General features: G+C 43.2%; 1 protein-coding gene across 5 annotated transcripts in view; it reads right to left on the bottom strand.

The window, feature by feature from the left end:
- Positions 1–25,680, bottom strand: part of zfhx3b (zinc finger homeobox 3b) — a 238,114-nt gene that overhangs the window by 50,773 nt on the left and 161,661 nt on the right. For all 5 annotated transcript variants that reach the window (XM_016475618.1, XM_016475619.1, XM_016475621.1 and 2 more), the window contains one exon: positions 14,503–14,734. In XM_016475618.1, coding sequence (XP_016331104.1) covers positions 14,503–14,734 — 232 coding nt within the window. The remainder of the gene's footprint in view (positions 1–14,502; positions 14,735–25,680) is intronic.

Genomic DNA, 25,680 nt, shown 5'->3' on the forward strand with positions numbered 1-25,680 from the left:
GGGGTGGGGGTGGTGGGATTTGTGTAATTCATTGTAGGGGCCCAGGAAGAAGACAAAGGCTTTGTCTCCAATACATATTTTGCTGTGTGTTGCCAGTCATCAGGGACCGCGCTTTTGCCAGTGTTCGTTTGATAGCCATTCAGAGCGTTTTTTTCCCCCTTCTCTGTCCATCCCATTTCCCCCCCCCTCCAATCCCTTTACCTCTCCCACCTCCTCCCTTCCCCTCTTTTTATGCTGTTATTTCCCAGGGGACCACTGAGGTGCTTGCTCCACCAGGGCTGGTGCAACTCATTTGAGAGGGGCATTTTTTTCAGTACGAATGACTGCAGAGAGCGAGCAGACAGACAGTGGCACTGAATGAAATAGCCCCGGCACCTAATTGCATTCCCACCTGGGAAGCAAGGGTGAAGGCGGCGGCTTCGGCGGGAGGAAAAGGGAAAGGGACCTGATGAGGATTTATGGAGGACAGGGAGACGGCAAAATACAACACCAAAAGGAATGGACCCTAAATCTTATTCCCTGCCACAATATTCATTGCTGTTGCAATCGGGTGTGCTGATAGAGCATTGCAAAAACGACTGCTGCGTTCAAATTATAGCTGCACTCTCTACTAATATTTAACATCATTAGAAAATCATTAGAAAACCATCATAAAACCTCGGATTATGACTAGAGCATTAAACACAATGATTATTCAGGGTGTTCCTTTTCCCCGCTTTTCCCTCGGAAATGAGATTTCGCTCTCCACGCCTGTGCAGGAGAAAGTAAGAGTATTTCTCATAATTACTACAACATTTGAAAACATTGGCCTGCATGAATTACTATACCATTATATGATTGTTTTTCATTCCCCCAAAGCAAAGTTCTTAAAGATGGGCTTTCCAGAGAATGACAGCTGCGAGCGGCATTAATGCAATTTCGCCACGAGTGTAAGAGGGCTAATTCAGATATTGCCCACTGCCTCCGCTGTTGAATGGCCGTTGTCATTAATGTGTTGTTTCTCATTGCGTTAAACCGGACGCACAAATGGCCACGCGGCGACTCTCCATATATTCCGCAGAATTACCTTTCAACAGTAGGGTGATTACGGTATTCGCTGCACCGCATACAAGTCGTGCCGTAATGTAGCTATCTTTCCCTAAAAGATCGCATTTGATGAAAATGAACCTGAAACGACATTATCAAACACAACTTGCATTTCTTCCTTTTAATTGCATACATATTCCGGAGCTATTGCTCAGCTACTGCTGAAATCATTCGTTTTTGCTACTCACTTTGGGCAAACGTCAGTAGGATATCACCAAATATGTGTGTGTGTGTGTGTGTGTGTGTGTGTGTGTGTGTGTGTACGGGCATTATCAGTAGCAGTAATCAGTCCAGAGGGAGAGGGCATGTAATGGAGGTTTCCCCAGAGGAGATGAAAGCCGCAGGGCTGAGTGGGTTCACAGGCCTGGGGTCTCTCTCAGCTTCTCAGGCAGGCGGGCCGCTTTTCACGAGTTCGGTTCACAGAGCTCCCTGCTGAGGAGCAGGCTGATGAAGCTCTTTCCTGCCTTGTCATGTTGCGCAAAGGTACTGACCCCTTGACCCTGCCCTAAAAAGCCCTTCTGGCCAGACTGGGGGGGCCTCACAGCATTTGTTGGGGAGCATATCCATGTCTTTGCGGAAATTAATGTGCGGACAGACAATGGACGCACAGCAGTGGCATGGTTTAACACCCCACGACAGCCTATAGTAACAGCCGATAAGTGACAATTGCATCATAAACGAACACACAGGTCCAGGAAGCTCTGAATGAGTGCGGGTGCATACACAAGTCAATCACAGGACCTGCGTTTTGTACTCGCATCCATCGCAATCTTATGTATTCATGTAAGGTGGACGCCTATGGGTGGAAAAGGGCCCTTGCTTTGGACATAGAGGGGGAGCTTGGGGCAGGAAATTCTCTTCAGGCAGGAAAAACAGGAGGTTAAAATAAGAGCAATCCTTGTCAAGCCTTTGAGAGTAATTCAACTGACACTGATGAGAATCAATGCTCCTTTGAATGCATTACTTGGCAGAAACAGGCCTTTTGTCCCTTAAACCCAGCCAGCGAAAAATGATGCCCTTCGAACAATGGGGGGAGAGGTGAAAATATAAAGAGAGAGACAGGGAGAGAAAGAGAGTGAGAGAGAGAGGTCCTCCCTCCATTCCCTTTCACTGAGCCAAATGGATTCTGAGCACTTATGCATTAATCAATCAATATCTCTCACTGTACATCAACGGCGCAACTAAGTTATGAATGACCTTTCAGACAAAAAAAGGACACTTTAATGTGCACAAGACTACATGTAGCTGAGTAACTTTGGCCCATTTTTTATCACGCATGATTACACCTGCACAAGGCATGGGGCCATTAATAGTGCACTAAATATGACGAGGTTAGTCATTATTCAATTAGCACAAAAGAAGAGGGCAAGGGGCAAATCTGCAAGAGAGATGGGGGATGTCATTCTTTGGACATCCATCTGTCATTCAGTGCTGCCCAGAATGAGCAGACTAACCCAGAATCTTATTTTGCTTCCACTCACTGTGACGATTTTCATATTATTTCAATAGCTTCATATCTTAAGTGTCACATTTGTTCGATTCCTGCTTAGAGTAAAAAGCAGGGTGCTAAGTCACACCACATTTACATGTAGCATCTGTAAGAGGATCTCATATGCTTTAAGAGCACTTCTTTTGTAGCGATGTTCAAGAGCTAATTTAAAGATGGCTCCTATCTTCAGATAAAATACGACTGGAGCAGCTGTCGCACTTGAGAGGAAACACTCGCAGAGCTGAGTCTGTTTATGATCAAGTACAGTGTCACAGTATCATTCGGCTGATCAGTCAGATACAGTTAGGACTTGAAATGACTTGGAGCTCGGCCATTAGGACAAAAGTCCTATGCATTCTGAGGGTTTCCTCTGTCAGACGGATTCACTTGAAAGTGTTTGGGTTTAACTTTTTTTTATCTTAAAGAATAATAAAATCAGCAGTGAAGTGCTTTTAATTATCTGCTCATCAGTTATTACTAGTCATAGTCCTTCCCCCTCACGTTCTCTGGATGGGAGTCGAGCGGTTTTAGACTTCGGAAGCAAAATCTCTTGTGGCCAGGAACTCGCTCGGCATTGATGGTGAGAGCGGCACTTAACTCTTTGAGCAATCAAAACTCAATCATTTCTCATTAAAATCCTGAATGCCTGAAATCAGATAACATTTGGGAGAAACTCAGGCTTCGTCCGAGAAATGGATTTCTCTGGAAAAAAAAAAACTTTCCTGGAGGTGGGACCGGCGAACAGACAAAGTCCGAAAGAATTTGCCTTTTTTTTAATGGGTCCGAATAAAAAAAAAAGGGTTCATATATAGAATTTTGACATGGGGACTTCTGTTTCTCAGCCACCCTTTTTTGGGGGCTCTGTTGGGGCGTGGAGGTGAAGCACGGAGACAGAGTGGAACGGACAGGAGCTGACTGCACAGCGAAGCTGAGAAAGGAAGAGCCCAGACCAGGAGCACAAATTAATGCTATTGTGAGTTTGCGCACAATAGGGCCTGCAAAGTGACTGCGGAAGACCCTTAAACAAAGGAGACATCGCTCTTTCCTCCCTTCCCAATTAGATTTTCTCACCCGTTTTACATTACAAAAAAGGGTCAATTTTTGCCTAATTCCTCCCTGCCACTGACACAGGCACCTCGGAAACTAAACCAGGAGCAGATTAGCGCCAAGCATGGCGTGATTGACAGCGACCTGCACGCTCATTTCGGACACCTATGCCGCGGCTCCATCCCAACCATGAACCCTCCCTCCCTCTCTCTACCTCCTTTGCAACTGTGTGTGATATTCTGCAAATACACGCAAAACACACATTTTCAAAAATGTCACTTCATTTTGACTGTGGCCTGAGAAATGCTATGTACTATTAATATATTACACTCTGCTAATAATCGTTCGAGTCTCTAGGCTGTGCTCAGCGATAAACAGAGGTTTGCTGTATTATTCATCGTTTGTTGATGTGTCTGATTTGCGCTGGTTTAAATGACTGACACCATGGGAATGGATTTGAAATTGAGGGACCAGTAGATGTGAAGCGAGCATGTGTGTGTGTGTGTGTGTGTACAGTATGTTTTCTTTAATAGGCACGGGTTGGCTTGTCATCTCTATGGCTGCTCCATAGCATTGGCTCATTAAGGACACAGAGCGGAGTGATTCTGGTAAGTTCATGCTAATTTCCATCCCTGTCTGCTCAACCACCCTTCTGAGACACTATTAGTGCCTGTTTGAATATTCAGATAAGCAGGGACCAGAGACACACAAATTAAATCCCTTTATTCTGATTTAAGTCCTACATTGGGCTCCATCTGCACCCCCTACATATGGGCAACAGTAAAGATGGAGGGCAAATATGGAGAGAGTGAGAGAAAACAAGGCCTTCAAGAGTGTTTCTGGCATGCTAACCGCTTGCATGAGAGTTACGAAACATATAAATATTATAAAACTTAATATCTAGTGATAAAAACTCCATTTCTAAAGAGCTGCAACGTTTTAAGGCCGTATGAGCTGATTGTTAGTCCTTCAGAATGAGAGGAACTCTAAGGAAGTCTTCAAAACAGGTGCATAGAGTCATTGACCATAGAGAATGAGAGAAGAAAAGAGAGGGCAGCTTTTAATAGCGGCACTCGCTCTAATGCAGTGCCACATGGCTCTAAAGTGGGGCCGGAATTGCGTGTCTTTCCCACTTGACTGTACAGCCCAGCTGAATTGACTCGATACGCAGAGCACTCCTGTACGGTGACTGAGCAGTTAGCATGAAAATTGACCTTTGCTTGCTTTCTGAACTGTGGATTATTCATCTTTAATGCTTTCAATTGGTCAGGGTGGCTTGAGCTGGAACCTTCCGACATATTTGCCTTCTTTCCTTCCCTTCTCTGTGTCTTTAAAACTAATTTCTAACAGAAAAAAAAATGCACTCCAAGACCTCTGCGAATGACCATGCCAAGAATCCCAGCGCAATAAAAAGGGCAAAAAAGCTTGTAAACTGCAGCAAGGATTGGAAATCAACAGACAATGATTGCATATGCAGTAAGCATTTAACAGGCAATGTGTAAAACAAAGAAAGAGGGAAATTCGGGCTCAGCAGTGCTATTGTTCCCCTGTCTTTACGTAGGGCTGGTAAAATATGGCTAAAATAAAGGTGCAATTGCTGCCAAATGGCCATAAATTGACACCAAGACTTGCAAAAATGGCTTTGATTCTTTTCACGAGAACTCGGCCTTTGATGTGCCGTGGCAGCTATCCTGACTTTCTTCGTACTTTATCCAGTCGCAGTCTGACAAGACACAAAGTGCTTGAATAAATACACAACATTCGCTTCGCACTGAACGTCGTTGTCTAAAGATCATCAATCAGTGGGCTCAGACCCATCTGAACGGGCTGCAGCGAGAATGTGTCTGCTAGCAACTAATAAAACAGAAATGACAGAGACAGAGTCCAAGCAGACAAAGAGATAGTGTGAAAGCTTGAGACGTCATAAATCTGGCCCAGTCAAACTCCAGGAATGTCCCAGTTTGTCAAAAACAAATAGCAGCTTGTCTCCGACCATTGCTGGGCAAAGGAGCCCTCACATCTGGTCAAACAGACCTCGCACTCTGTCAAGAATCTGGTCGAGTCAATTTCGGACAAACAAGGCCTTGAAGGGGCATCGTATTGCCCCAGAAGGCCTCTGAAGCAGTATGCGGACTAATCAGAAGTCTTCATCAACAACGCTAACCACATGTTACAGTGTGGCTAATCGATAAGCCCTGCGACGGCCTATAGCGTGAGAATCGCTGTTTCTTGCCTGTGAAATTTTGCCGGGCACATAAAAGGAGCGAACATGATGGCATCTTCGTGTAGGAATCCTGCCTTCGCTCCCCTCAAAGACCCCTGTCAGAATACACTAATGTCACATTGATCAGCTGTCTTGCCTTCCCTAACATCCCTCCGTCCCCACTTCTGTCGCTCGCTCCTTCTCTCCTCTGGGCTGTGTGTGAATAATCAAGCGAGGGCTGAATCAATGGCTGCCGAGTGGCTCCACAGGTAAAGGATAGCAGGGTGGAATATTGAATTATTCCTGCTTCTCTCATCAGTGCCATCTGCTTGGCTGCCTATAATTGACAGGTCAGAGGGACAAGATGGCTCTCTTTAGTATCTATGTGTGTGTGAGAGCCCGATCTTTGGCGCTCTAGCCGCAAAACAACAGACAGCATGTCTGCAATGAAACGTGCATCTTCTCTTCAGCGAGGGATTGTTTCATGTGCCAGTTGCCCTGAGAAGCCGCAGCCGGAGAGAGAGAGAGAGAGAGAGGGCATTCTGCTGTCAGAGCTGTATGTTGAAAACACAGGCAGCTCATCCACAGCCAAAGATCATAGCTTTTGATCTTTCGCTTCCTCTCTAGAGGGGACAAATCAGCTTATTAAAAAAAGACAAAAATCTAAAACTTTCACCGTCTCTGACCAATGATGGGAAAACTCCATCTCTCACTCCCTTTGTGTTTTCATAGCCTGTGGTCACACCAAACTGATGAAACTCTAACTGAGGGAAAAATCACCCGTCTCACTGAAGCAGCAGCGTGGCATCAAATGCCAAATCTGAGAGCAGTTAGAAACCCATTGGCTTCAGTCTCAAGTGTAACTGACATCCATAACTAAAAGAAAAATCTATATGAATGTACAGCCAGTCATTTCTTAACATCTGACATACAAAAGATCACTTCAGAATACTTGGAGAAGAGCTCCACATTTATTAAGACTACATTTATCTTTACATTTATTATTAATTATATTAATTATAATGTGTGTGTTTGTGGACATGTATACATGCATATCAAAAATAAAATAAAATAAAATAAAATAAAATAAAATATGTGACCCGGGATCACAAAACCAGTTATAAGGGTTTTTTTTTTTATTATTGAGATGTATACATCATCTGAAAGCTGAATAAATAAGCTTTCCATTGATGTATATTTTGTTAGGATAGGACAATATTTGGCCGAGATCTGGAATCTGGAAAAAAAACAAATAATTAAACTATTGAGAAAATCGCCTTTAAAGATGTCCAAATGAAGTCCTTAGCAATGCATATTACTAATCAAAAATTAAGTTTTGATATATTTACGGTAGGAAATTTACAAAATATCTTCATGGAACATGATCTTTTCTTAATATCCTAATGATTTTTGGCATAAAATAAAAATCTATAATTTTGACCCATACTGTACAATGTATTGTTGGCTATTGCTACACAAATATACCCATGCTACTTATGACTGGTTTTGTGGTCCAGGGTCACATATAATATAATGTACCATTTAATTTTCGAGGATTTTGAAAGTAGATTTTGGATGCTTAAATTACAGTCCGCGGGTGATACTAATAATCTCAAATTGGTCAACAATTTGTATTTAAAAAAGAACATTATATATTGCTCTTTCACTTCTAAAGACCTTTTCAACTCTCTCCATGTCATCTGCTGTTTCTCCTCCAACCGCACATTTCTGATTAGCCGCAGTCAGCTTGGACACATGACTGACAGTTCCTGTCCTCTGCGGTCTCAGTGCCCTGACTGACACAGGACGAGCGCAAGCCTTCAGCCTGCCACCCGAAACCCTCACGCCCCGCTTGCGCTCCCCACCGCAGCCTCCAGGCCCCGGAATAGAACTCATTAGCACGTTTGGTAAGTACAAATGAGCTGACTGCCTCCTGATGGACTGTCTATCTTTTGGATCAGCTTACAGGGAGAGTGTCTCGTAATGACGGGTGAAGGGAATGAAAGAGGGTGAGAGAAACTAATATTATAATGCTCTCTGCGCTCACTCTGGGCAGTGCACCTCACAACGGCCTGAAATGGAGGGCCCTGAAGTGGGCTTGATGACATAGGAGGCCTCTTTCACCCACACGCAGGATCCCACTGTGGGTGTGTGAACACCCACATGCGTGTTAATTGGGTGTCTGTGAGCATGTGAACCTGTATACAATACAAATCTGCTGCACTTGTACAATTTACACCCTCTTATCATCTCCAGATCGAAATGGAGCAAAGAAACAGGCTCCGTTTTGAACATGCACGCTCGATGTACACACATACGTACTGCTTCGAGGCCCTCCATTTGACCCAAGCCCCTCTCACCTCCCTCTTAGGGCAGCCAGTGGTCAGAGCTATCCGGGCCCGGCCAGTAAAACGGCAGAAGAAATCACCACGCAATCCGCTTTGATTCATAGACAATCCTAGAATAGCAATACGGCTTCTTGGTCAATTTGCAGTAGCAGGATGAGCCAGGGAAGGAATTTATACAGCGGCTGTCTATAAACCAACCGGCAAAGAAAAGACTTCCTTGTGTGAGCTTGGCGTGGACATATGAGCCCTGCCCAATGTTGCGCTGAGTGGAAAATCCATAAAGCCATCACTTAGGCTCTTTAATAAAAGGGACAGTTTCATTTTAATATTTTTCAAAATGAAAGGTAATGCATTTATGAAATTCATGGCACGCTCAGCGGACTAAAAACAATTTCCTCTGCTAGGCTGTGGCCTTCAGCTGTGGATTAGGGGACAGACGTCCGAGAGGAGCCGACCTGAGGCCCTCCGGGCCCTTGCCAATCAGATCGCTTCCCCTCATCTCTAGCAGCATCCCAGCAATACCAGACTTTATTAAAAGAAGCCTCAATGATGTTGCATGAGTTGCCCTGTCTTTGCTCAGATGTACCATGGCATTGTTGGGGCATGGGGGTCGTGGTTAGCGGCTATAATATCCTGTTTCTGGGAAGGTTTACTTTGCATTTTAACAAGCATGTAAAAAGAATAGGACATTCCAAGCCCGGCTGCTGTCTGCAGGGCTATACGTGGCCCCGGGTCCAGACACGAGCCTTGCCCTGGATAGCCCTAGCCAGCCTTCATAGCGCCTCTTCCCCTGTGGAATGCACATGCTTTATGTGCTTCATGCAGACATGTGGCCCCAGTCAATAAGAAACAGACACATACAAATGTGTACACACACATCCACATCTCTCTTAGCACAGGGTGCCATTCCAGTCCAGTAAAAATAAAGGTAAGGCCTTTTTAACACCGCTCGGCTCTCCTCTCACTTGACATTTCCTGTCCGTCGTCCAGGGGCTTTAGTAAGTAAAGCAAAGAGCATAGCAAACATCCAGTGTTTGCTTAATGCATCAATCTGTGCATGCAATGTATTTTTGCATAGTAGCTGATACTATTCACAAGGCTGCTGGCGGATTGTAGTTGGAGGAGAGAGATGCAATTCTTGCTGGGATAGGAAGAAACTGGGACCCTATTTTGTAAAAAGTAATACTCTTCCCCATGTCCTGGTCTAGGCAGCGAAAATGTAAATCTAGTTTAGGGTCCAATGACATACAAGCGTGTTAATTTAAAAAGGGAAAAAATTGTATTATACATTTTACATTTTACATATTATTTATTATATATTATACAAATTTATATACATTCAGTTATATATTTTCTTTTTGAAATATGAATTATTCATTTAAAAAAATCTATATATTTTTTTAATTATTTAAAGCATAAGCAGTAAGGCTTATTTTCTTCATGCTGATATCAGGACAACTCCATCACCTTGACATTTTGACTTTATGCCTTCAAAAAACTCTGTAAATATGTAAATTAATTTTAATTCAAAAATTAAAAACACGCTCATCAGAGAAGAGGTGTGTTCAAGTCATTGTAAGTATGAATTTCATTCTTTATATAAAACTATAACAACAACAAAAAGTCATGTCATTAACCCTTGGATCGGTCAAAGTCTAGTTTAGATTCTCCATTGCACTTCCCACTCCCGCTTGGGCACTGAGAGGGGAGGGCTGCAGTTGGCACGAGAAGCCAAGCAGGCCGCTGTTCCCGTGTCTACAGACAGGGATTTCCTGCAGCACGTCATAGCTCAGCGATCACGGTGCTGCCATCTGCGACTGAAAAAGATTTACATCAGCAGCTAATCCACAGCGCCAGTGCAATGTGTATACACTCCAAAACAGCTTTCTCTCCTCTCTCCTACAAACATACACAAATCTTCCAGGCTGGCTGTAAGCAATGCCACCCAAAGGCCTGTAGCGCTACCAAAAAGCCAACTAACCATCTTTCAATTCCACTTACCTCTTTTCTTACTCCCCTGTATCTGTCAGTCTGCAATGTTCAAAAAAAACTTCAGTCCATTAAGTCTTCTGAAATGAGAGACCCCAATGTGTCATCCAGCTATATGCCCTGGTGAACATCACTCATAAAACCTGTCATCTACTGCTGTAGTGTCTCTTCCCACACATCAAGATCAGACACACACACACACACACACACACACACACCCGGGAAGCTGACTGTGTCCGTGTAAGCATGTTAGTGTGTGTTGTCTTGGGCGCCTGAGCTTTATAATTTTGTGAAACCCTTCTTGCAGAGAGCTCCTTTTTGTTGAGGCTAGCGAAAGGGTTAAGAACGACAAATGGACATCCAGTGAGAGAATGGCATGCTTGAGAAGCACATTTTTAACGCGGGGGTAGGAATTAAAACAATGCCTGCCTTTTATCCACACACTGCTCTAATTGGATGGGAAACTCTGCCGCCTTGGCACTCTGTGGGCGAATCAGAGGGCAAAAAAAATATATGCCACAGAAACCCAGACTACACCACCTGCACTCGTGCCCAGACACCACCACCACACAGAATTGTAGTGTGTATGTATTAATGTCATATCTGAATATCTTGTATTGTGTTCGTTATGGGTCTAATAATGCTTAGCTGGCATGTATTCACGGGTGATTGGATACTTTAATCTAGCCTGAACTTGGTTAGTTCTGAGAGAAAAAAATATCATAACACCATATGGATCAGAACTGAAAACAACGCTAATCAATATTTCCACAACCAATTGCTTTCATCAACAGCATCTGCTATGGCACACTTTCTCTCAATTAGTGGTATTGACAATATCATAACACCATATGGATCAGAACTGAAAACAACGCTAATCAATATTTCCACAATCAATTGCTTTCATCAACAGCATCTGCTATGGCACACTTTCTCTCAATTAGTGGTATTGATCTTTTTTTTTTAAATGATCCTCATTGATATTGTTAACAAATGACCAGAAAATGGAATGTGACAGTTCTACAGAGAGAGATGCAAAAAACCACCCTCAGCGGTGGCTGTGCAGCATTAATCTGGGATCTATTAAAGTGCTGTATCTGTTGGTCAATGTACATTACTGGAGGCTCTTAATTCATAAACTTCCAAACTAATTGTCCGGCAAAGAGTTTTGAGTTTTAGGTTTGCATACTACATTCTGAACTCATTGAACTCTAATTGAAAACTAGGGGCCAGATTTACTAACAGCTTGCGCCAGAGCAAACCAGAACTGTCAGAATTTACTAAAGACACGCAGTGAAGAATTAGCACTGAAAAGGCATGGACACAGTTATTTTTGCGCCTGACCTTATTGAATATGCATTTGTAGGAGTTTCCCTTTCAGGCGCAAAATTTATGGGAGGAGAGTATTAAAATGAATCATGCAACACGATTTAATAACGTTTGCGCTACTCAAATTACTGGTATTTGCGCCATTATTTAACGCCCAAAAAAGCATGTCTTAAAGCAGGTGCTAATTTGCACTGCTCTTGGTAGATTGCGCTGGTCATTATGGAAATGATCTGACTGCGTCTGTGTTCTTTAATGTGCTCATTGTTAGTAAATCACACACAGAATTTCCCCCTCCCATCGGTGCTTTTATGGAATTGTGCTCTAAATCTAATTTGACCTTTTTAGTAAATCTGGCACTAGATGTTTTAGTCTACATGATTTGAGGTACAATTTATGCCCATAGCACAGGATGACTTGCATGCTGAAGTTTAATACTTAGGAGTTAGGGATTACGCAAAACTTCTCAGTCCACATTGTTGTTGCCCAGGGTCGTTGGAAACTCCGGGGCGAGAAAATTGGGGAGTAGGAAAGTCGAGCTCTGCTTGGGGAAGAAGCCCAGCACCTAACACCAACAGTGCTGCACACCGCACGGCAGCAGCCAAGGGAATTGCTGCTTAGCTGACCCAGAAATCCAGGGCCAGCTTTGTTTTAACAAGCAGGGGAGCCTTCTACCACTTTAGCAACTGTGCCTCAACCACAAGAAAGAGCCCAGTGCCTCAGAAGAGCTAGCGGGGAGGAAATTAAATATTACACCATCAGGGAATGGTTTCAGTTGGATAAGGGGGGCAGGACGTTAAGAAGTGTAAAGGTAGTCTGGGGGAGGGCAGGTTCATAAGCGCGGCGGACGACGGTGAGGAATTAGCAATGTTTCGTACTCGCTGATGAAGAAGTATGTTCATTACCAGCGTAATTCGAACAAGATGCCGAAGCAGGTAGTAGGAGAAGGCGAAGAAGGCCAACATTCTTTATTACACACCTCATTTCATTTAACTGACCTTTAAATATATATACTTATTTATGCATACAAGAGTTGAAAAGAGTCGGTCAACTTTGGTCCCGCTATTTAAAGGGATGGGACTTGTTTTCAAGCTGAGCAGTGCACCACGGCTTGGCAGACAGGAGCTTGAGTTTGATCTTGCATCCACAGGGCAATCAATCAGCTGTTCAATGCTCCAACTGCAGCCCGCTCCGTTTGGTAAACAGAGCGTCAAAGGCTATTAGGACAGCGGTTCCTCTCTGAAGACCCAGCCTCCCTAACCGAGCACTCTCAGGCCCGATCCTGAAAACTTAGCAGGTATCAGCTATCAAAGGACAGAGATGCTGGGACCCCTCTCTCTCGCTCATTATGTCTGAGTAGGAAACAATAGCTGATAATAAGAGGCAGGCTGGTTCACTTTTGAGCTGCTGGTCGATTTACACTCACCTTGTCCTTCATGAGTATTTCCCAGTCAGCACTGGGCTAGACCTCTGCCTTAATGATCTACATATTATCTCCTGAAGGTACAGAAATTCAATAATATCTAGTCTAGAAAAAGCTAGTAATTAAATACATCAAAAAGCTTGCATAGCCACGCAATCAGCCATCATCAAAGAATGCAGCCATTTCTCACTAAAATGAACATCTCATCTGACTAATTCTGGAAGAGTTTGGAAAAGTTGTGCCGCACAGCAGACATAATGTGTTGTTTGAGTTGTTGGCTCATTTGACGTCAAGGGGGTACAACTGGATTGCTGCAACTAGAAAAAAGATGGCAGAGGGTTGCAAATGTGTGTGTGTGTGTGTGTGTGTGTCCGCCCACACATCTTTACTGCAGGAGTCATTACCTAACCTCCAACCAGCCTCACAAACAAGGGAATCCATTAACGCACATCAAAGGTTAGCCAAGAAAATATATAAATAAATGCTACATCAACCAAAAAAGAGAGAGAGAGACGAGGGAGAGAGCGAAAACCAGACTTGTTTGTGAACTCTTTACCTCCACCTACCCAGAAACACACTCTAAATCTCTTGCACCCCCACCCTTTTAACCTAAGTGGGCCTTCCTATTGCCTTTGCATGTTCACTTGTCCACTGTACTATAGTCATTAACATATTTGGAGTGCAGCGAGCAGAAAGCTTAATTGTCCTTAATTGCTCGGCTAAATATGTTCTCTAATGATTCTCCTCAGATCTGTGACTGCCTTTTGCGCAATTTCCCGGCCGCTGGCTTCATTATCCCTGCCTCCTCGGAATAAAGCGTCTTTAGAGGCCAACTCCCCCCGCCGTCTTTTGCTCTCACACTCTCTCTCTCTCTCTCTCTCTCTCCCCCCAACGACACAACAGTAAGAGCCAGTCGGGCCGCCTGGCTCACGGGAGGGAGGGGAGCAACGCACAATGGAAGTCTTTTGTCAGGGCACAAGAGCCAAAATGATTAGAAAACCAAATCCATGCTGAAACAGTGTGTTAATTGACTTCAGCTCTGTCGTTTTAATGGCGAACTAACGTATGGTCTGACTAAGGCCTCGGCCCCCGCCTTTTGTTTTTGGCGCCTCCCTCCCCTCGCCGTTCGGAGCTTAATGGCATCTATGATTGTTTGTTTAATGGCAGAACAGCACGGGGACTGTACTCGTATTAATAAACGTGCTGTGCCAGATCGCCATTGTCCTTAGGATATTCTCTTGCCTTATCAGTCATCAGTGGAGCACGGAGCCACGGCATTGATGTCATAGACACGGCCGAGGGACTGAAGATGTGCTGTTCTCATTCACTTAGAAACATCTCACTAACTCCTGTGCCCCTGATGCTGCATGACCAGGTCTGAAGAACCAGGTGATTATAAGAATCTGCTCTATTGGTAACCAGATCTGAAACTGCACTACAATGAACATTGTAGTCTATTTACAATGCAATGTCTATCAATTATCAAGTCTGAATTATGAATGGCGTGGGAATTTTCCACTCTCAGTTTCAAAAGAGGGGAACGCCATTAAGATCAGACGAGCATATAAACTCGTATTCTTTTACTTCTTACCCGTGTCGGCAGAAGGACATTTGCGAATGGTGAAGATGGCGCTCAACTCCTCCTCTTCCTCGGGTAAGCCCTTCTGCAGGCGTTGCAGCTTCCGCAGGCTTTCGCTGCGCTGGTGCTTCATGGAACGGACGTGTTGGATGAGGTTCAACTTGGCCTTGGTGGAGTAGTTACACAGGACACAGTGGTAGTAGCTCGACTCACCCTCCACAGCGTTCTCGTGCTGCTGCAAATGCTGTAGAGAGAGAATAAACACGAGAGTTAGCATGGGGTTTTTAATGAACGGGATACCTAATGCCATTTACAAATGAATAAATCAATTACCAATCAGGACTCTGTTGTCTAACACAAAGTCAATGTCATTCATCAACAGTACGCTGATCTCTGGACCTTAGCGTAAGCATGTGTCTCTGTGTGCTAACAAGACATAGGAGGGACGTTGGCGTCCCCGGGGCTGGTAGACAAGAGGAGCATGCCAGCATCTACATGAAGAGCTTGAGCAGGGACACACGGAGGAAAGTGCATTGATTCCTTTCACTCAAGAGAAGTCTTTCGTCTCTGAAAAGGAAACTCCAAACATCTGCCTGTTTCACGCATGGGATGTTAAATATTGATCACCAGTGAGTCAAATCCTGCTTCTTTGAGAGCGAGGCAAAGTGAGAGAGATGGGGCGGTGGTGGGGAGCTCTGACCATATCCAGAAGAGGGTATAGAGATCCTTGGGGGGACCAGAGATATGTGCTACGATCCACAAACTCAAAACAAGCCAACCACACCGCACACCCAACGGTAAAACAACAATCCCGAGCTGAGTCACTGTTCATTGAGCACACCACACCTAATCAATGAGACAAGACCAGCACAATATGTTGCACTGCAGGTCTATAGATCTGACTGCTAGTCCCTATTTATCACCTTGTGCATGTATGCTCAAAGCACTTACTAATACATCTTGACTAACCTTGATTCATGTCTTCTTTCAAGTCATGATTGTTTTATAAGCTCACGAAAGCAACTTGTGAATACTGCCGGTGTTAATCAATGGCAATTTCTCCGTTATTTATTCTTCATGGCCATCATCTCTTTGGTGAATTATGTTTGTGTATGTAGAGTGACAGATTTATAGTGAGACAATACGCACACCTACTGTCCACACTCAGTGTAAAACAAGGGAAACAAATAACCTTTCTGTGTTCAAGAACGGCATGGTGCATCTTTAAAATGATAAATGTGCATGAAGGTCATTGGTATCTTTAATACTCAAAACACATAAGATGGTTGAAGCCATGGCCAGCAGCTTGCGTTTGAGCTGTCATGCTTTAAGGGGCAATGTGAGTTAAAAAAAAATAAATAAAAACCTCTTGTAACATTTCCAATCACTTCTGCTCATCATTTCCTGTCCTCTCTCCACTGTAAGACTATATATAAAAAGACCAACTATGATAATGTGATTAAACAGCTGCATCTTTCCTAGGTCTTTTTACCTTGTACTCGTTGTTAACCTTTTGTTACGTGAGTCACAAAAAAAGCAACTAAATTGCACCATGAAGGAGATGATGCAAATCTGAAAAAAATATCTCTCTGCTTTTTTGCCTTGTGAAACATGTATTTTCTCTCTTCTGGAGAAGCTCTTAATCTCCTGCACAGACCACCCCCAAACCCTGACAAAGGTCGGGGAAAACAAATTGATTCATTAAGACGCGGCTGAGTTGGCTTTGCCCTGCAGCGCAGAGATGAGATGCATTTCCATCGGCTTCGGATGCACAAAGCCAGAGTAACATTAGATTTTTAACCCAATTAAGGCCACATCAGGTGTTGACAACAGTGAGAGAGGAAAAAAATATAATGTTCCCTGAAATGTTCTCCTTCTCTGGTAATATTTAATTTTCGGGTACCATTGCTATAAGGGATTTTTTTTTTCAAGGCAATTGTGGTGCTGGTATCATATGTCATCCTGGTATACCTAAGATGTGCATTAGGGCCACTGACTTCCAGGAATGGGTTTTTGCTTTTTGTGTGTGCCCCTCAGCTCCATGTAATGGAGTTATTAGGTGATCGTAAAAGGCTCTGTCTTTCTCCTCACGCTCTCTCGTGCGCTCCTTCTCTCCCTTTCCTGTTTGAAGTGGGGGTATGATGTCATTGAGTAGGTGCTGCTGGATGTTTTGGGCTTTGCTTGAGCTGCGCTTCTCCACCTCACCCTCCCTAACACATATGCAGCGTATCAGAGCTCAGGTACACTGATCTGTCACAGATTTGCTTGCATAAAACACCAAATCAATCCATTGCCTGCTTTGAAATGGCACAGTTTCTTCTTTCTTCACAAGAGAGGAGGAGAATATATTAACTGAAATTAATGTCTATACTTCAGCCGTCTTTGTGGAAATAAGTGCAGCGAAAAAGAAGACACCTGAAATAAACTTCAAAGATCTTTAAAAAAAAATGTGGGGAGTTTTACAGTGCCCATAAAAAGGGCAGGATTTACACGGGTGAACCTTAGCTGGCTCAGCCCAGAGAACAGCAATATATCACTTTTTTACCCAAAACTGAAGCTAGTCTACCACGCAATTGATGCTAAATATGTTAGCCATATGCTACACCATTACAATTTTGGTACAATATTTACACCAAAGCACTATGGTGCTTCAAAGAATAACATGGTTTTACCAACATGGCATTGCAATTATACTTTATGTAAGGGATATTAGAAGGTTCAAGGCTCTCCAACACACCAGAGATAATATTCATAATTTCCATGTAGCAGAGATACATATATTGCTCTCCAGGTCTGACACCAGAGGGCCAAACAGACCCATCCAAGGACCTATGTCTCTTTCTTACAAAAACACAGATATTTCCACGATTCCATCTCAAACATCCAAACGAGGGACTCCTGAGACGCTTTCAACACCTAATCTCCCACCCAACACACACACACACACCCCTGGGTCTCAACATGAAACACAATAACGCATGAGAGAGCACTTGTGTGATCCTATGATCCTGAGATGAAGCTCCATGCTGATAAATCACCTCCAACTGAAGTGCAGGAATTCCGCGGCTTAATGAAAAAGTCATGTTCACTGAGCAGGGAGGAGCCGGTCAGGGTGCTGTTGAGAAGTCTCCCCTCCGCAGGGGCCCCAGAACAGCCACATACAGGCCCCTGGAGCCAGAGAAGGCCACAGAGTCAGCATGGCTTACATTACTACTCAAAATTCATTTAATTGGCTGGAAGTTAATGGCAGACTTACAGGAGAGCACATGAGCTGTGGGGAAGTGCAGTGGAGCGAAACCTGAGTGGGCTGGAGGGAGTAAACGTGTGCGTGTGTGTGTGTGAGAGAGAAACAGAGAGTGCAAGTGTGTGCAGCAAGTGCGGCCCATCTTTACCGGACAGGAGTTTTGATTATTCTCTCTCACACACATATGCACATAACAACCCAAGTGGAGGATGAATCAGTCCCCTGTACTCGTGTAGGTGAGGAAAAGCAAGGGCGACCCACCTTATCCACCCCATCGCAACTCAACATCGCGTCTCTGCCTGCTTCGCTCCCATCATGCAGAGCTATCACTTTCAACACCTACCTGCTCCTGTGCATGGATCTACAGAAGCATCCACTTATGTGGGCTGAAAAAACACACACCTTTCACACCCATCACCGCTTTAACTGCCAGAGAGCCGAATATAGGGCAGGCACTCAGCATACTTCCACAAATGCCCAGGCCCACAGTGGAATCGTGGTAAAGCGGCTCTAAGTTCCACAACATACTCTACACAAGTACATGGACTCAAATGCAAGCTATTCATATGCAGGTCCGTGTTGGATTCTCAATGTTACTGCAAGAGCTGCTATACAAGGTATTAGTGCAAACTGTCTTCTACAGTAGGTGTTAATTTTTACACACAGATTTGTTTTATGATGAAAAAAAATTAATTGTCAATATTTCATCATGTCACATTTATTAATTTTAGTCATACCTACTATCAAACGAAAATTATGTCTAATTTTAGTCAACAAAAATGAAATTTTATCACTGCTTTTTTAAAAATAAAATGGTTTAATAATCATGATACACTTGAACATTTTCATCAGTCAGTTCAGAATAGTCAGTTCTTTTTCAATTTGAATTTGAATGCATGCAATTTATCTAACGTTAAACTATCACCATGCCACATAATTGTCACTACCTACCTGAATTACAACAATCTACAGTATATACACTTTTGAAGGTAACTCTATTGTTCGTTCGAGTACTGTGGTTTGTTACGTGTTATGTATGTGCAACTGGACCGCACAGATACACTGGCCAAGCATTCACGTATGCATTTGTGTAGAGTATTGTTTTTCTGGCCTAAAGCCATACACAAATGTGCATGTGGTGTGTGTACAGCCACACACACATACAAGACCCCCTTTTGATCCAACCCCTATTTCTACTATTAAATTTGGCAGTGCTCTTAATGTAAAATGAATGCATTAAAACAGATGACTATCCAGTGGCTAAATAGCTATCAATTTCTCCCAGAGCTGACGAATTCCCACTGTGAGTGAGCCAGAGAGTGTCTGAATGTGTATTGCTTTGTAATTATCCCAATGATTCTCGGCACTTAGTGGCCTGGTGATTTCCACTCATACTCGCTCACACACATACATACATCTGCTTTTCATGGTGTATCATGGTGGGGACTTTTCATTCACTTCTACTGTTTTAATACTGCACTAATTTATTTTTTAGACCTACTTCAACCCTCAACACAAACCATTTTGCATTTTCATTATGCATGTTTATTAAGCCATTTTCCTGATAGGGAAATGGGGTGGGGGGTCCCCACAATATAGGTGATTTTAGGATTTACTGTCCTTATGGAAACATTTAGTCCCCACATAGGTAAAATCCAGGGGTGTGAAGTAACGAATTAGAAATACTCACGTTACAGTAATTAAGTAGTTTTTATCAGTAATTGTACTTTTTTTAGTAGTTTAAAAATTGTGTACTTTTACTTTTACTTGAGTACATTTTAAGTGATGTATTGGTACTTTTACTCCGCTATTTTCCTCCGTTTGTGGTCGTTACATGCTTATTTTAATTGTATTTTTTTATCCATCAACGTGATTGAATAGATAGTAATAGGTCTCGTAACTTTCGTCAAATCAAATTGTGCATAGAAAACTTTAACCGCCAACTGTTTATCATGGCTGCTGGAAGCGCATTCTTCAAGCATCAATTCAGTCGCATCTTCCTCTAACTTAATATTATATTTTTTCAGTACTCTTTCCACCACTGGTAAAATCTGACACACACATGCATACTGTCTGATACTGATACCAGAGACAGGAAAATTACAGAAACTGGACTAAACCACAATCTAAGCCAAAATGCTTAACAAACCACTGGCCACGCACTTTATGCCAGGTTATATATCTATTGATATCATGATGCTATGGTGTCACACCAGTGCCTTAAGGGCAGCAAACTAAATTGGATTCAGCCGTATGTCATCCTGATGGATACAGTCAAGTGCGTTCACACCTTTGTAACCGGCCTAATGATGTCACTGGTTAAATGATAGCCAATGAGATCACTGCTCTGCATCCTGAGAAGAGACAAAGGGATGGATTTGCCTAATGGGCAGAAAAACCCAAGCAGAGATGAGACGGGAAGCTGCACCCTTTCTCATATCTCACCCTCTGTGTATGTATGCGTGTGTGTGTGTGTGTGTGTTTGAGAGGGTTTACTTAGCTCTACAAAACTGAACTGATCTGTCCCAAAAAAAGTTGGCAAAATCGAATATATATATATTTCAAGAAAGTTATTAGTAAAAAGCAGGTAGCGTTTTAACGGTACGCTGCAGCAGTGAATGAGTTTGTCCTTTGATTTACCTTCTTCACTTCTCTAATTCTCTTTCTCTTTATCTCGTTTCTCACTTTCCAACAGTAGTGGAAGGAGTAGCAGGACCGCGACCACAGAAGCTGCGCTGGATGCCAAGTTCAGCGGCTGGTTCAAATTAGCCACTGCGAGCGGCGACATGCCCAGACGCTGTGCTGTGGCTGGAGAGACGGCACGTACCCACCCCTTAACTGCATACCTACCACTTCCTGCACCTCTCTCACTCTCTGCTATGTTTTCAGGATCGCTTTGCTCTGTACTCCTGGAATAGCCATTCTCCTACTTCCCAGAGGAATGTTTTATTGCTCAGATGTTGCTCTTTCATAGCTCAGGAGTTAATGGAGTTCTGTGTAATGTTTTATTCAAGAATCAACTTTGTTTCTGATGTTTCTCCTAAAACAGTTGACAATGTGAGAGTATAGGTCTATAATGAAATAAAATGAATTAATGTAGATAGCAAACTTCAGATAATTTGGAAGAATTTGATTAGAAATTGAGATCTTTGATGGTTTTAATTGGGATCACATTGAAATCTCTGGCTCTTAAATGAAAGACTTTGCTATCTTGGCCAATCTGAGCACAATTTGTGACATTGTTCTCACACTGACTGAGGAGAGAAGTCAATCTCCATTTAATCTCTGTCTAGGAGATACAATGGACACATTAAAGTGATCTTGTTTGTGATTTATCTTTCCTAAACTTTACAAAGTTATTACAAGTCATGTTCCAGATGTGATATAGTGATTTAAACAAGTTCGGTAAAAATAGCCATGCTGAATCTGTGATTCAGTTCTCTGTCATAGATTAGACCGGTTTGGATGGATTACTGTACATCTGCAGTGAGAAAGAACAAGGGTGAAAAAGAGAGAAATGGGGGCCTTAAAAACAATCCTCTCCAGCAGCTTATACCAGCCCAGTGCACTTTAACAGTAAGCAAAGCAATAATTATTGAATTCCTTTGGAATAAATAAGCAGCTAGAAAGTAAACAATAGGAACATAATTGTAGAAAGAAGGCAATCAATGCCTGCAGTCATTTAGCTTGTGTTGATTATGCGTACGCTCGTTTGTGTATGTTTCTTTGTGTCTTTGAGTAAAAAGCAATAGCGGTTAGAGGGAGGGTGTAGTGACAAGCAGTTAAATAATACCCTCTCGCATACACCGGTGCAAAACAAGCATAGGGTAATCCTTCCTCCAGTAATGCCCCTGCATTTCCAAACAATGGTTCTCAATCAGCTGATCAATGTGTCCACATAATTCATTGGGTGAATCGGTCTTGGTGAGAAAGGAAGAGAGAGCAAGGGAACTCTATAGAAGGGATCGTGGCGGTGGAGATATCAATACCCAGATCGGTGATAATACGGCAGTGGCAATGCCCTCCAAGGCCTTTACGAATAAGAGCAAGAATATACACATAATGGAGTATTTTAAGTCAAAACCAACGCATTTTACTTGTACAATGAGCTGAGCCACATTTTACAGTAAGTGACTCAGAGATCAAGCAGGAAATTAAGTTTAATCCAGGGTTGGGTAAAAGAAAAAGAGTTGCAAAACTATATTAATCGCTAGACGTTGCCTTCCACCATGAAGAGCTAATTAACAGCTTAGCCTCCCATTGTTTTTATGAATGCAAGCCCTGTAGTGCCAAGCCGCATCCAGCCCCATAGTACAATAACTCTGCCTGCAGGAGGCGACAGCTGTGTGGAGCTCTAGGGGCAACACGCACAGCTGTTCCAACTGTCCCTAGACATCTGCGGCCGCCTGGTGCCATCTGGAAATTTAGGAGGGCAGTTTAGGACCTGTACGGATCCTCCTACCCCCGCAACCTCCAGCACGCTTTCCATAACTAACCCTCCATTTTGGTAAGAGACGGTATTGCTAATTATTAGGACGGGACAGTGAAAGAATTCTGTGCATGTCTCGGGGCATGCAGACAGGAGACAGACACGATCAATCGAAAGACATTCAGAGGTACTTAGACCGTTCAATGATGTCTTATTTGTCATATTAGCTGAAAACACATGACTTATTCTGGTGATCTAGCAAGAATAGAATTTGTGGAAAAGAAAAAAAAACATAGCCCACCTGCAAAAGAAATCACTGTCTCTCTTTCACAAAGACAAATACAAAAGCACTGCTGGAGATACAGAATGAGTCATCTTGTATTTCTGAGTATAGAAAGTGTAACTTAACATTGTAGCCACTGTTATAAAAACCTTTTGGACTGAAAATGAGTGGTGGCACAATTTTTTAGAAGCGGCTGGTTGAATAATGGGTGTACAAATCAAAAAGGAACTGAATTACTGCATTTTTGTTTATCTATAGGGGTAGGTATAACACAAAATTAGTCAAAACAACAAACATTAAACTCTTCGTCTGCATACTTCCGGAACACATATCTAATGCTTCACAGAAGTCAGGGCAAAACTAAAGTATAGAAGGATCCTGAATGATGATCATCATCATCCGAGTTAATTATAATCAAGTCCTTACCAAAAACCCACAAGTTATCAAATACCCAACCCAAGTCAACAATCCCTTTACTAAAAAAGCCATAGATGTGATGAAAAGGACATTCCACAGTATTAACTCCTCAGGTTTGTATTATCTAGCTTTCACCTCCAGCGTTCCTTGTTAGTCTGCTTGAATATTTCATCACCACATAATTGGTTGATGCTTCAGGCTAGGTTATGAGGCGGTAAGAATGCTCCCCTGTTCCTTGTTCTCTTTTCTAAAATTCACAAAGGGCAGTCTGGAGTCAGCAGCGTGGTGTGTTTGAACTGGTCTCCGATGAGGAAATGTTTGAGTTGCCAGGCTCTGCCCCCTCTCATCTGCCCGGCTTCACCTTCACCCACAGGACTGCCGTAATGAGAGGGCCTGATCGTGGCCCTGTGCCAGAGTAAATATTTAAGCTCAGCTTAAAGGGCCTGGCTTTTATTAGCTGCGTTGGGCCTACAATGGCGCAACAGGCCCTAAGAGTTCTCACCTTCTTAACATGCAAATGAGTGAGCGGGGGCGGGCTGGGGCTGGTTACTTTTGGAAGCTTATTTGCATAGCACATACGCATTCTGAGTGTCTGAGGGCAATGTAGTGGTAACACAAACTTTGAGCACCTATCCATTTCTAGTGGCTCTCTCTCTGTTTCTAAAGATACATGTTTTGCCTTTACTCAATTGCTTTGACTTCTACTAACTGCATGAAGAGCATTAAACTCCCAGTAGCCTAGGATATGGAGCTTCTTATTTCTTTAAGCAGAATACACATGGGTGCTGAAAACATAGAGTGCTTTATGGGACCCATCATCAGTGCTGACTCATTAGCTTGCAAAGGAAAGAAGAAATACAACTTCACTTTCCATAAAAAAGAAACAAAGTCCTCATTGATCAGAGTGATCAATAGTGGATCGATAACCTAAGCCCTCATCATTCCAAGTCCAGCATAATTACAGCTGAGATATGGTCGTTATCACTAAAATAAAAAAAGGTGCAGGTCTAATTGGCAGTTCTGTTGCTTTAGTGTAGCTGTACAGATACTGTACAGGGCCCTCTGAAGGACCTCTGCATGTGAGTCCCAAAATAACTTGCTCATCCCATCAGTCCCCGTGTCATTGTAGAGGTTGCGCCAATGGCTGCCCATTTGGAGGCATTTAATTTTGAGCGCTGCTACTGTGCCAGCACAGCAAAGCTTTGTATCGCTCTTAATGTAAATTAAACCTTAGTTATAGGATTGCACTAAGCCACCAACGTGACTCCTTTAATGTATTAAATGTTGTGGAAGAGTGCCCTCCTTATGAGATTTGCAGCCAGTTTAGGTATAGCAAAAATAAGTAGCTGTTACTCACTGAAGAGCAGAGGTGCTTAAAATATGGCACATTGGCATTAGCTGGCACCAGATCCAACCCTGTTTTGATTTTGGACTCAGTGAGCATGCAAACAGCGTCACAGGTGCATGGTGACAGTGTGTTAACAGGTAGAGACTGCTAGAAAGTGCATAACTAGGCCTGAGCACGGCGCTAACAGAGAGGCCCTCACTCCTCCTCCGTCTCGAGTTTCTGTCACTTCACTTTGCAATGCATGTGCGACGAGCGGCTGGAGGCATAAGTGCACTTGGCAATGGCGCTACGAGAGAAGTATATACAGTTTCTAAACTGGCTCCGTGTCTCTCGCTCTCGCCTTCATTCTCCCTCCTTTGCATTCTCCACCAAAGTGCCGGGAGCACCATGCTTGTAAAAGTAACCACAGCTCTTTAAGAGGCTCATGTATTTACAAACGGAGGTATGTTGAAATCAAAGGCATTACCACATGACATAACACATCAAGCAGCCAGCGGATAGAGAATTTATAGGGCGGATTCGAACATGGGTGGTGCGCCCAGGAACTATGCCATTGTTTGATCATGCACAGCCACAAGCAAGTACAACTCACTCACCTATGACAGGTTCCGAGTTCACTGGTTCATTGGCGCCAACCCCCACCTTTTGCTGCCTTGCTCTCAGTCAGGTGGTTACAGGTGGTTAGCACTATTGTTTTCTACTTCCTGTTGTTCCACCACTTGCTGATTTCTCCTCTCATGTTGCTTTTTGAATGTAAGGCTCTGTCTGGTTATGTAAAATAGTACATGAGCTGTTCTCACTCCTCATCCTGCACCTCTTGTGAAGTACAGCAGTTAAATGTGTTGTGCTCTGTCCTGGTTGGATCTAAAGAATCATTCTCTCTCTTTTTCTCCCTCCCCCTCTTTCCCTCTGTTGCTGTTCTGCCTAATCTCACCTCAGTTTTTATTTCGCCCGCCTTCATCTGCAGAGGACTAAAAATACATGATAAATGGTACATGATATTTTAAAGTCTTATCTCTTATCTGTTCTTACAATGGAATAATAGGGTAGTTAATCCTGAAGATCTCCCTCAAATTGATTAATCAGCACATACGGACAATCAAATAAATGATTAATATTCCCCAGACCTGCAGTCGGACAGTTACCCCCCAAAGCATCAGTAATAATTCAGTAACCCTTCCCAGACCAAAGCTGCGTCTGCCTGCTCAGCGGCAGCTCTCTGATGCAGTGGGAGATCTTTGAAGTTGGTGCATAACAAACTCTCAGTGCTCTACGCGTGGCTCTACCTGTAGATTAGAGCACAACTGCTGGCCAGGCCAGAAAAACACTGCAGTTTGGTGCTAATGGAGCTGAATGCAGACAAAAACGTAGCTGCACATCCTCTAATGTGTGCACCACGACGCCCAACAGATTTTCGGTAATTTCTATTAGGTTTTTTGAGACAGCAGGTTTTTAGAAACCATTTTGTC

The sequence above is a fragment of the Sinocyclocheilus anshuiensis genome, unplaced genomic scaffold, assembly GCF_001515605.1.
Source record: "Sinocyclocheilus anshuiensis isolate Anshui unplaced genomic scaffold, SAMN03320099.WGS_v1.1 scaffold256, whole genome shotgun sequence".
In the NCBI taxonomy this organism is placed as follows: Eukaryota; Metazoa; Chordata; class Actinopteri; order Cypriniformes; family Cyprinidae; genus Sinocyclocheilus; species Sinocyclocheilus anshuiensis.